The 12,859-nt window shown below is 35.6% G+C and overlaps 1 protein-coding gene across 3 annotated transcripts; it reads left to right on the plus strand.

The window, feature by feature from the left end:
• The first annotated feature begins 68 nt into the window (after positions 1–68).
• orc1 (origin recognition complex, subunit 1) lies at positions 69–12,074 on the plus strand. Of its 3 annotated transcripts, XM_067373685.1 has the most exons (20): positions 100–152; positions 200–278; positions 822–940; positions 1,574–1,701; positions 1,798–1,970; positions 2,853–3,231; positions 3,319–3,550; positions 3,721–3,837; positions 3,942–4,004; positions 5,094–5,195; positions 5,540–5,768; positions 5,901–6,007; positions 6,508–6,609; positions 6,688–6,859; positions 6,946–7,053; positions 7,642–7,791; positions 7,897–8,016; positions 10,734–10,894; positions 11,033–11,120; positions 11,236–12,074. In XM_067373685.1, exons 3-20 carry the CDS (start codon positions 843–845, stop codon positions 11,428–11,430), a joined length of 2,724 nt encoding a protein of 907 aa, XP_067229786.1. In that variant the 5' UTR covers positions 100–152; positions 200–278; positions 822–842; the 3' UTR covers positions 11,431–12,074. The 3 variants fall into 3 exon arrangements, with proteins under 3 accessions (XP_067229787.1, XP_067229785.1, XP_067229786.1); XM_067373686.1 differs by lacking the exons at positions 100–152; positions 200–278 and adding an exon at positions 69–75; XM_067373684.1 differs by having other exon boundaries at positions 71–278.
• The last annotated feature ends 785 nt before the right edge of the window (positions 12,075–12,859 follow it).

Raw genomic sequence — 12,859 nt, forward strand, 5'->3', positions numbered from 1 at the left:
CATCCCTAAGGTCAAGCGGTATTTTGCTGTCCAATCAAAACCTCTTCATACGTCATCTGCGCGCGAAAGAGTCGAGTGAGTTGTATGATTGTGTTCTCTGTCTGCTGTGTTGTATGTGTTTAGCTTCATATATATTTGCTTTATAATTTCTGTTATAGTTTTTATAAGAGATATAAAGTTTTTATATAGAACTTTTATAAGTTTTTAAGTGAGACGGAGACGCAATAGTGTCTTTATTTGTACGTTAAACAAGAACGTTTGATACCAAACATCAGCTGGTGAGTAAGAAAGAGGAGCTTGGGATTTAAAGTTGTGTAACGTTACATACTGAGCGATTTTGCTATTTGATACCTTAAAATAAAATATGATTTTAACAGTTGATTTTTTAACTTTTCCAGATGAGCACAAGTATTTTGCCTTTTTCTAGAAAAAAATAAAAATTAAAAGTTAACGTTTCTGGTTACAGCTTGAAACTACAGTCAAAAACGTTTAGTTGGTCAAGACTCAATAGAAAATTGAAGTAAAGTTATTTTCTTGATTTCAGGAATTTATGGGGAAATGTTTTACTTTAAATTATTGCATACTGTATAATAAAATATAATATAATATTTTATATATATATATATATATATATATATATATATATATATATATGTATATTTATATATTTATCTGTATATATATATATATGTATCTGTATATATGTATATGTATATATATATATATGTATGTATAATGTATATAGGTCTAGTTGCCATTGTTACTGTTTTGACTATAAAGTACATAATAATCAGGTCATTACCTGATGCTGTGCTTTACAGACCTTGTATCAGATCTGCACCATGAGCCGCTACATCACAAGACTGAAAATGAGAAGATCATACAAATGGAATGGGAGACCAGTCGGTGAAGACAGGAAGCTGAGAAGGCAATACTATGAGTATGTGCACTTGTCATGTTTTCATCATCACTAAGGCCCTGTTTACACCTGGTATTAGGATTGGTTTGAAGACGAAAAACGTACCAAGCTCGATGTTCTTTCACCATACCTGATTTCTAACACGTACTCACAGTGAAACGATAGGTGCTGCTCTGCAGGCACGTTCATATGTAAATTTCTCAAGCTTATTTTTTCGTTAGATCCATTAGAAAAACATACATTTACCTGACCATAGATTCTCCCCTCAAAGAAATCAGGAAAGAAGTGACGTATTAAAATACCCGGTGTAAAGGGGTATGTGTTTCCCTTGTCGTCTTGTGATCAGGTTGACCAAAACGCGTCTTGATACCATGTGGAAATGGGGCCTAAGACAGTGATGTGCACAGATAGTACAAAAGATATTTTTCTACTTCAGCGGAAAACCTAGAAAATGTATGGAATTTAAGATTGTGATTTGATTGTGGGGTCTCGAAAATTAATTTAAATTTTTATTTGAAAATGTCTAAAATGTCGACTTGGGTAGAAATTGATCATTTTCCAGTAATCGTAAGCAAAGTCATGGAAATTCATTGATTAAAAGATGATATAACCCAGGATGTAACAGTTATAATACTTGCTTTGATCCCCACACAGATCCATGTCCATTTCTGTGGAGGGAAGGACTGAAGATGCTACAGTGTCTTTAGGCCAGTACATTTTGATTGAGGGTGATAATGATGACAGTCCCTTTGTGGCGCAACTTCTAAAACTGTACACTGATGGTAGGAACATGTCACGTCTTTATCCAAAATATGTATATTTGCATGCTTTCTGAGTCTGACAATAATCTGTGTTGGTTGATTAACATTTGTCCTTAGATTCAGGAAATAAGAAGACCGCTGTAGTACAGTGGTTTGTGCGTATGTGTGAAGTTCCTCAAAACAAACGCAAGCTCTTGGGCAGAGACCCCCATCCACAGGAGATATTTTTCTACCAGGACCGCTCCTGTGATAATGAGGTGGATGGAGAGACAATTCTTGCAGCAGTACAGGTAAGCATGGTAGGGTTGTAGAATTCTGATTATAAAGGGATAGCTCATATTTTTACACAATGAATGTGCACCACACTAGTACAATCAAGAAGTGTTTGTATAGTTGTTTTTTAAGCGATTCATTTTTGTAATTTTCTTTTTAAATTTCCTCTAGAAATGTTTTCATTTTTTTTTATTTGATGATAACATTTATAAAGTATTTATATATATTTGCAGTAAAAAGTTTGGAATAATTACGTTGTTTTTGAAAGAAGTCTCTTATGCTCACCACCAGGGCTGCATTTATTTGATGAAAAATACAGTAATATTGTGAAATATTACAATTTAATTTATTTGAACATATTTTAAAATATAATTTATTCCTGTGAATGCAAAGCTGAATTTTCAGCACCCATTACTCCAGTCTTCAGTGTCACATGACCCTGATTTGATGCTGATTTGGTGCTCAAGAAATATTTATTATCAGTGTTGAAAATAGTTCTGGTTCTTCAAATTTTTTGTGGAAACTAAAAACTGATACACTACCTTTTAAAAGTTTGGGGTAAGATCTTTATTAAAAAAAAGAGATTATTACTTTTATTCAAATGCATTAAATTGATTCAAGTGAACAATAAGTTACAATAAGGTTTCATTTGTTATTAGATAACTAGTTAACATGAACTAACAATGAACAATACTTCTACAGCATTTATTAATCTTAGTTGATGTTTCAGCCTGATGAGTAGACTTCTTTCAAAAAACATAAAAAAATGTAATTATTCCAAACTTTTGACCACCAGTGTATTATTATTATTATTATTATTATTATTTATGGCATTTATATAATTAAATATTTAATTGAAAAATATTCAATTCGGTAATAATTGACAACTTTGATTCTAGATTGAGTATGTACCAGCTGAGGATCCTTTTCCAGAGGGCAAGAGCAAAGACACATTATTTGTCAAACTCTTGTGGGATACCAAGTCCTTCAGAGCATTGGCTCCTGAGCTGATGCAGTCTCCTCAGAGCCCCAAATCTCCCCCACCATCTTCCCGGGTCTCTCAGGCTCGTGCTCTTCCAACCCCAGACCCCTCAATAATGAAACGGGCCATGTCAGGTACCCTCACCCGTGGTAGCATGAGCACCGGCAAAATGAGCTCCAGTGAGGCGGAGTCTCTTCACTCTGCTTCCAAACTCTCTGCGGCTAAAGCTCTTAGTGCAAAGAGGAGAAGCAGAGCTTCCTCTGGTCCACATGTTCGCAAGAAGCTGGACTTGTGTAGTGAGTGCCATGAATCCACATATATTATACTTTTAATAGTTTTAATTGCACTAAACTGAATAACTGTGTTTCTTTATATTATGGTAGGTCCAAATAAAAACATGTCCCGAGATGATGTTCTGGGGGAGATTCTTGATGAACACACGGCTACTGAGAAAACGCTGACGTCTAAGTTGAACATGTCTCCAACCGGCCGCATCTCCATTTCTATCAGACTGACTCCACTTAATCATAACGAGGAGGAGCAAATCTCTCCTCTGTCATCACAGAGCCCTGATAAACCCAGACTGACTGCATATGACAAAGACAATGCAACTAGGTACTTCTGCTTACATTTGAAATTATGTTCTATAGGCTTAGTACTTCATGTCTGTGATTATCATTTTAGTTATAAATAAGCAAACTAATTTTGTAAATTTGAAGATGGTTTTAATTGTCCTATAAAAAAAAAAGTAAAGTCTGTTTATAAAAGTTCTGCTGCCCTCCTAGTGCCTGCCTTGGGGTGCAGCCACTTGGGAGTGATGACACAGAGTCACTAATAAGCACAGGCAGAACTCCACGGAAGAGAGAGGCAACCCCCAGGAGAGCAAGTCTTAGGGGCCTGAAGTGAGTCATGTTCCTCTATCTCTGCACAGAGGGAGTACAGACTCCTGATACGCTTAAATTGATCCATAGAGTAACCATAATTTGTTTGTCTCTTTTCAAACCAGGGCAAGAACTCCATCCAACAGGAAAGATTCAGCTGCACTCAGAGAACCAGCACTGGCTGCTTTGTAAGTGTTGGAATTGTCTGTCATCATATTGAATTTAAAAACTATTGAATTCACTACATTGTAAAATGAATTTTAGCATCTTTGAATTTCGGCTCTTACTTTTGTGCGCTGGTGTTTTTACAGGTGAATTTCTTTAAAAAAAAATTTTAACGGTATACATATGTCAAATTCCCTTTATTTAGCGCTTTATACAATACAGATTGTTTCAAAACAGCTTTACAGTGTTAAACAGGAAACTGATTCAATGATGTAAACAGAATTCAATTCTGCTGTAAAGCAGCTCTAAAATGACCGTAGTAAACATTCAGTTGTTTAAACTTTATGTACTGTTATTTTCATCACAAAAAAGTTTTTTTTTCAGTCTGTATTGTTTATGTACATTTTGCCTTATTACATTTTTGACCAGCGGGTGGCAGAATATGACAGTCAAGATTGTCTTATCAAACTCATGGTGCTCATCAAGCAGACAAATAACCTCAAGAGCCACAGTTAAAAATTCTCAGAACACTCACTGAACATTGTCTGCTTGATTTCACAATGTTTATTTAAGTTGTATATACTGTAAGCTGCAAGAATCAATGAAAACGGTTTTAAAAATTGTTGGAAAACTTAGACTTTCAGCTGCATCACTGTTATTAAAGAACTACATGAGGCTCAAAAGCTGTTGGTCTGCAGAAGGCAGTCCTGGGTTTTAGGATTGAATAAATTGATAAATAATGTAGACACTTAATTGATGCCAAAAATATAATGAGAGAACTATTTATTTTACTTTGCCTTGTGACCTGTAGTGAATAAGAGGCATGCACTGTGCAGTCTGTAAAACTGTGACATGCTTTGGCTTTTAAGTTGCCTATACCACCATTTAAACACTTCGACTTCATTTTCTAATCGATAAATTAAATTATCCAGACCAAGCTCTTGTATGATCTTACAGTAGTGAGCGAGCAATAGATTGTTGTTAAACCTGATATACATGCATACATACTACTAGTCACATTGTTATTTTTGTTTTATTTAATCTTACTGTTTTTTTGTTTGTTTGTTTTGTTTGTTGTTTGTTTTTTCATATTTCTTTGAACAAACTAATAGAGCTGAAGAGGAGCATGAAGATTCACCGGTCCAGACTGCTGCCACTCCTCGCTCTAAGAGGAAGTCTGCTCAGCTTGTGTCTTCACGCATCAGAAAGCAGCTGTAGGTATTTTACTTGATTGACTAGGGCTGTCAAACAATTAATAAATAATCTAAGTAATGCTGATTTATCAATTTAATGTAAATATATTAAGTAATCAGTATTTATTAATATATTTTCTTGCTGAGAAAAGCTGCCCAATGAAGATAATTTACAGGTTTACAGTTCACAGAAATCTATTTTGCAATCAAGTTTCTCAGTCAGACTTGGGGCATTGCACTTGCATTCTGGCTTCACTGTTTTTAATTGCATAATCTGCATTTATTAATCTATTGAATTAATATATCCATTTAAAGGATGCTTTTTGAAGTGATTATTTTAAATGAACTATTGTCTGTTTTTAAAGAAATTTGCTAGGCAACAAGGTTGACCTGCAGTCTGATGGTGAGGATGGCGGCGATGATGATGACTGCTTCGTTCCTACTAAGATTGACCTGCAGAGTAGCAGCGATGAGGAAGAGGAGGCAAAGATTGACAGTGAAGATGAGCTTGTGGTGAAGAAGCGTAGAGGCTCCCGGTCTACAGAGAAAACCCGTGTTTCTGCTAGGACCCCACGTAAAACACCCAGCAAGAAGGTGAAAAGCATTTTTTTGCTATGCTTAGTCTTCCTGATAGCAGATAATGTGCCTTCACAGAACCCACCTGCATTTTACATAAAGATAACATTGCATTTTGTAAAAAATAATTTATCTTTTATTTAACTCCAGACTGCTCCAGCCGCCCCACGTACACCACGTCATGCCACTCCCAGCATACCCAGCAGGAGCGCACCAGCCAGGAAGCCAGGGAATGTTCTGGAAGAAGCGAGAGCACGGTAGGCAACAGCACAGACAGAATTACCATAAGGCTGCCTATCAAAGTTTAACCAGCAGAGAGAGATAGAGAGAGACTATAAATCAAAAGCTTGGGATTTTTAAAATAAATGCTGTTCTTTTGAACTTTCTATTCACCAAAGAATTTTGTAAAAGTCACATTTTCCACATTTCCACAAAAAACATTAAGCAGCACAACTGTTTTCAACACTGATGATAAATGTTTCTTGAGCACCAAATCAGCATATTAGAATGATTTCTGGAAGAACGTGTGACACTGAAAAATGTCAGCTTTGTTATCAACAGGAAAATTTTAAAATATATTAAAATAGAAATCAGTTATTTTATATTGTAATAATATTTCACAGTATAACTGTGAAATACTGTTTTAATCGAATAAATGCAGCCTTGGTTGAGCATAAGAGACTTTTTCAAAAGCATTTAAAAAAGTCTTACAGACCACAAACTTTAAATGTAAAATCAACACCCCCCCCCCAAACAGGTTGCATGTTTCCTCTGTCCCCGAGTCTTTGCCGTGTCGAGAACAAGAGTTCCAGGACATCTACAACTTTGTGGAGAGTAAAGTCATTGATGGCACTGGAGGGTAAGATTCTGTCATTCAGAATTATCAAACTCATATCTTAAAAAAAAAAAAAAAAAAAAAAATGTCTTCCTTTTGCAGGTGTATGTATATCTCAGGTGTTCCTGGTACTGGTAAAACTGCCACAGTACATGAGGTGATCCGTTCCCTTCAGCAGTCTGCTGAACAAGACGAGATCCCTCAGTTCCGCTTCATTGAAATCAATGGCATGAAAATGACAGACCCACACCAGGCTTATGTACAAATACTGCAGGTACGTAATTTTGACTGTAATTCTTTCCTCCTTTTTATAGTGTTATATAGTGTTTTCTGTGAATTTGTCCTCTGGTTCTGATTTAGAAACTGACTGATCAAAAAGCAACACCTGATCATGCAGCCGCCCTACTGGAGAAACGCTTCAGTGCTCCCGCACCAAAAAAAGAGACAACTGTGCTTCTTGTAGATGAGGTGAGACATTTGTTCCTGGTGATGTTAATATTCATAGATGCCCCCTCCTTTATAGTGATTAGTCTAGATTAGTCTTTTCTCTGACTCTAAAAGCCCCCAACATAATATTCAAAGCACCCCCCATATTTTCAGTTTTTCTTCTTTAGTTATGACAGCTGCTTTTTTTTTTTTTTTTCAAACTTTAAAAAAAAGATTAATTCAACCACAATTTATTTTGTTTCCAGAATTTCAAGTATTTTGGTCTTCAGTAAATCTGTAGTTTGCATTTTTATTTGATGTGCTTTTTAGCATTTTAATTTAGATTGGAGTTATTTTAATATATTACTAATAATTTATTAATTTAAATATTTTTAAATCATCCTGCAGGTCCCAAAACTTACTTAACCACCTTTTGCTTGTATGAGCTGTTTTTCATAGTAGTACTGGAAAATCTTTTTGTCATTCAGACATTGATCTTTACCATGATGTCTTTAATTCTGCTCATTTCCTGTCAATAATTGGATAATTTGTACTTTGAAGATTAATATATTGTCAATAGTCTGAAAAAAATATATATTTTATCTCACTTATCTCTTTCTCTTTTTCCAGCTTGACCTCTTGTGGACCCGTAAACAGAATGTGATGTATAATTTGTTTGATTGGCCAACAAGGCGCAACGCTCGTCTGGTGGTTCTCACCATCGCAAACACTATGGACTTGCCTGAGAGAATCATGATTAACCGGGTTGCCAGTCGACTGGTAAGACCATTTCACAACATTGAGATGCCATTCATTTATGATTGATATTATGTTGGTCAATGCAAATAATGAAAATAAACATGAATGTTGTTTATTCACTTTCAGGGACTGACAAGAATGTCCTTCCAGCCATATACCTTTAAACAATTACAACAGATCATCACGTCAAGGCTGAACAGAGTAAAGGCTTTTGAAGAAGATGCTCTCCAGCTAGTCTCAAGAAAGGTGGGAGCACTTACTTGTGAAGCCATTTTATCTTAGGTTACGTTCACACTGCGAGCCTTAGGGTGTGTTCACACTTGTCATGTTTGGTTCGATACAAATGAACCCTGGTGTGATTGCTCTGTTAGCGCAGTTCATTTGAACATGTGTGAACGCTGCCATCCGAACCCTGGTGCGCACCAAACAAGTGGACTGAGACCGCTGAAAAGATGGGTCTCAGTCCGCTTCCAGACAAACTCTGGTGTGGTTAGATGAGACCCTAAAAGGGACAGAATCCTCACGCATATCGTTTTTTTCTCGTCATAGACGTGAGTTTGCCCAAAACAGGCATCAGACGTGCGTCTCCACGCATCAGATCGTTTGTGTGTGCGTGTGACGGAGGGATTCCCGCCACTCGTTTGACTCTTTTACACATTTTATAAGCTCTTCACGAGTTCCCAGCTGGCCAAAGTACTATTATATGCAGGCTACGCACACACAAGCGCATTTATCTCAGCACACAGCATTGTTTTGGATGTTCAGTAAGTTCCGTCTCAAAATAGGCAGTATGTCATAAAATTCGATCAGGTTGTGAACGTATCCCTATGCCTTTAGGTTAGGTATCTTTTGGGTTTGGTGATAAAATTGACAAATTGAATGCTAATTGGACCAGGACTAATGTGTTGTTGTTGTTGTTTCTTTTTACTACAAGTGTGAACGCACCCTTAATTCTCATTAATTCTGATTTTTGCTCAGATCAGAATTTTTTGTATAGGTTCACATTGTTGCTTTTAAATGTGGCCAATATCAGATTACCAGTGTGAACAGATCATGGTTCTGAACTGACCTGCATGCACAAAAGAACGATACAAATGGGGTTGCCAGGTTTTTACCACAAAATCCACTCAATTGCTTCTCAAAACTAGTCCAAAACTAGCCTAATAGCATTCCGGGGCTTAAATATTGTGTCGGTGTGGTCGCTTCAACTCAATGAGTTACCAAACAACCTGCGGAAACGGTGAAAAAGTAACCCAATTCTGTGGGAAAATCACAGACTTGGCAACACGCATAACATGCTGTCATACGGAAGTATACGCAGAGAGAATTAAAGTAAGCAATTTCACGTTTATTTATAGTATGATCTGCTGCGGAAGCCAGCAAAATTATGCGCAGGCACTATGAAAAATAAAGAAGATGTGACAAAAGAGAGCAGGGTCATTCCATGTGAAATTTCAAAATTTTTGATTTTGTTAATTTTTCTGTTAAAAGACGAACATAAATAGTGATAAAAAGATGTATATTTACTGATTAATCCACTATTTTGTAGAGGGGGGTCAAAATGACAATTTTCACCTGAGATTTGGAGAGGATTTACAGAGGTGTAAAAATGACTTTAGAAAGATGGCAGAATCATTATTTTATTTTTACAGAGGTTGGTAGGTATATTAGTAAAACCTGTGGACTTTCACAATCTTTGTTTCATTATATGCCAACAGTGACAGTTCAAAAATGGTAAAAAGCACTTCTTGTTTTTTTTTTGCCTCAAGTTTGCATGCCTGTAACTCAAGAAGAATTAAAGATCTCTTAATATCCTTTTAGATTCTGGTTCTTAACAAACTTTCATTTTGGTATCTTCATTTTAAAGGCCCTCGATGGTTCAACCCCAGAGATATGGAGATCTTATTGTGGCTCCAAATGTGGGTCACTGTTCATACAGCTGATACTTTTTTTATTTTAAAGAGGAATATGTGAAGAACAAATAATGTTGAAACTAGATATATATCTCATGTTTTTCTATCATCTAAATTGCATGAATATACCCAAGTGCCATAAATACTCCTTTTCCAAAGTTGTCATGCCTGCAACTCAACAAAAGTATTCAAGATATCTTAATATCCTTCTAGATTCTCAGATACCTTAGACAGGTATGTTCAATGCATTTCAGGTGATAGAAAAAAATGAGATGCATTTCTAGTTTCAGCATTATTTGTTCTTCAGATATTCCTCTTTAAAAGAAAAAAGTATCAGCTGTATACAAAGTGACCCACATTTGGTTTTGACCACTGAAAATGTGTACATTTTACCAATTTACTCATGGAGCCACAATAAGATCTCCATATCTCTGGGGTTGAACCATCGAGGGCCTTTAAAATGAAGATACCAAAAGGAAAGTTTAAGAACCAGAATCTAAAAGGATATTAAGAGATCTTTAATACTTCTTGAGTTACAGGCATGCAAACTTGAGGCAAAAAAAAACAAGAAGTGCTTTTTACCATTTTTGAACTGTCACTGTTGGCATATAATGAAACAAAGATTGTGAAAGTCCACAGGTTTTACTAATATACCTACCAACCTCTGTAAAAATAAAATAATGATTCTGCCATCTTTCTAAAATAATTTTTACACCTCTGTAAATCCTCTCCAAATCTCATTTTGACCCCCCTCTACAAAATAATGGATTACTTAGAAAATATACATCTGTGACATTTAATATTTAGTTGATTTGACACGGAATGACCCAGTACAGTTTTGAAAACATCTGACCTGTATCAGATTTAGTACCACATGGAAGTGAATGTAGCCTTAGGCACTTGAGGCATTGAGGGTTACCTTTTGAACACTCTAGTAGTTTCTGTACTGCTCTTTGGACAAGTTATTTGCAAAACAGCTAAATTTAAACATACATGTGTTCATGACATATCATTGTTTTGAATCAATGAGAGATCTTTGTGGTCTTCTAGGTGGCAGCGCTTTCGGGTGATGCGCGACGTTGCCTTGATATCTGCCGACGGGCCACAGAGATTTGTGAGCACTCTGGAAGTAGCAGTGGATTGGTTGGGATGAGTCATGTGATGGAGGCTTTGGATGAGATGTTCTCCTCTTCCTACATCGCAGCCATCAGGTAAAATGAAAAGTGAAAGAATATGAACTTTTGCCAATTATGCCCACTGTTACTTAAACTTAATGTTAAATGCTGCTTCAATTGTTTGGCAATAAGTAAGAGGCTGATTTTATTCTTTTTCCAATGTTGTTATTGTAGGTGTGCATCTGTTCAGGAGCAGCTTTTACTGAGGGCTGTTATTGCAGAGTTTCGTCGACTCGGTCTGGAAGAGGCCACTTTCCAACAGGTAGCTAAACTGTTAAATTAACTCCTTTATAACAGCCCTTATTCTAATCATGAACATTCATTTTACATGGTTTTAATTCCTGAATTAATTTTTTTGTGTGTTTTTTTCGCTACAGGTGTTTGTTCAGCACCAGGCCCTGTGTCGTGTTGAGGGTTTGCATCCGGTGAGTGTGTCCGAAGGGCTGGCGGTCTGTCAGAGGCTGGGTTCCTGTCGCCTGCTCCTCCTGGAGGGAAGCCGCCTGGACCTGCTGCTCCGTATCAGACTCAATGTTAGTCAGGATGATGTGCTTTATGCCTTGAAGGCTGACTAAAACACAACCTTACTGTGTCACACGCTCCAGTTGGCAACCAGTGTGGATCCCCACAATGTCTGACGACTTTTGGACATTAAGTGAGCAGATTTTGATTGAGATCTTGCCTGGGGCATCACAGCCAAATTCTTATGAACTGAATGTGAGATATTGTATTGAATATTTTGATTAAATTATCGATTTTAATGCTTAAAATTATATGTATAGTTCTATATGTAAGTTTTAAATGTGCTTTTTTGTGTATTCTAATATCTTTTTGCTTCAAGACACATATTTCAGTTCACTCTTTAATGTCTTTAGAACATTTGCATAAAGGCTTTATTCTAAAGCAGTTTTTATGTATTTTAGTGTAGGAGAGCAAGACTCAGACATGTCTTGTTTAGCATTTAATGACTCATATTAAAATGTACAACTTGCATACAAAGCACCAAAATGTTGGATATTTGTCCAATTTTACTTGTTTAATGTCTTTATACAATAAAGCTATTGATTGATCAGACCTGATAAGACATTCATTGCAATATCTTACAGACAACACAAATATAACAAGCATAACTGCTAAGAAATGTTTATATGTTAATATAGCCTAAATGTACAGTACAGTCCAAAAGTTTGGAACCACTAAGATTTTTAATGTTTTTAAAAGAAGTTTCATTTTCTCACCAAGGCTACATTTATTTAATTAAAAATACAGTAAAAACAGTAATATTGTGAAATATTATTACAATTTAAAATAGCTGTTTTCTATTTGAATATACTTGACAAAGTAATTTATTCCTGTGATGGCAAAGCTGAATTTTCAGCATCATTACTCCAGTCTTCAGTGTCACATGATCCTCCAGAAATCGTTCTAATATGCTGATCTGCTGCTCAAGAAACATTTAATGTGTACAATTGTACAAAATATTTGTGTACAATATTTCTTTTCAGGATTATTTGATGAATAGAAAGCTCAAAAGAACAGTGTTTATCTGAAATCTAATCTTTTGTAACATTATAAATGTCTTTACTGTCACTTTTGATTGATTTAATGCATCCTTGCTGAATAAAAGTATTCATTTTTTTAATTTCTTTTCAAAAAAATAAAAATTCTTACTGACCCCAAACTTTTGAACGGTAGTGTATAATGCTACAGAAGCTTTGTATTTCAGATAAATGCTGTTCTTTTGAACTTTATATTCATCAAGGAATCCTGAAAAAAAAGTACACAACTGTTTTCAACATTGAAAATAATCATAAATGTTTCTTGAGCAGCAGATCAGCATATTAGAATGATTTCTGGAGGATCATGTGACACCGAAGACTGGAGTAATGATGCTGAAAATTCAGCTTTGCATCACAGGAATAAATTACTTTGTCAAATATATTTAAATAGTACACAGTTATTTAAAATTGTAATAATATTTCACAATATTAATGTTTTTTACTG

The sequence above is a fragment of the Chanodichthys erythropterus genome, chromosome 21 (genome assembly GCF_024489055.1).
Source record: "Chanodichthys erythropterus isolate Z2021 chromosome 21, ASM2448905v1, whole genome shotgun sequence".
NCBI lineage: Eukaryota > Metazoa > Chordata > Actinopteri > Cypriniformes > Xenocyprididae > Chanodichthys > Chanodichthys erythropterus.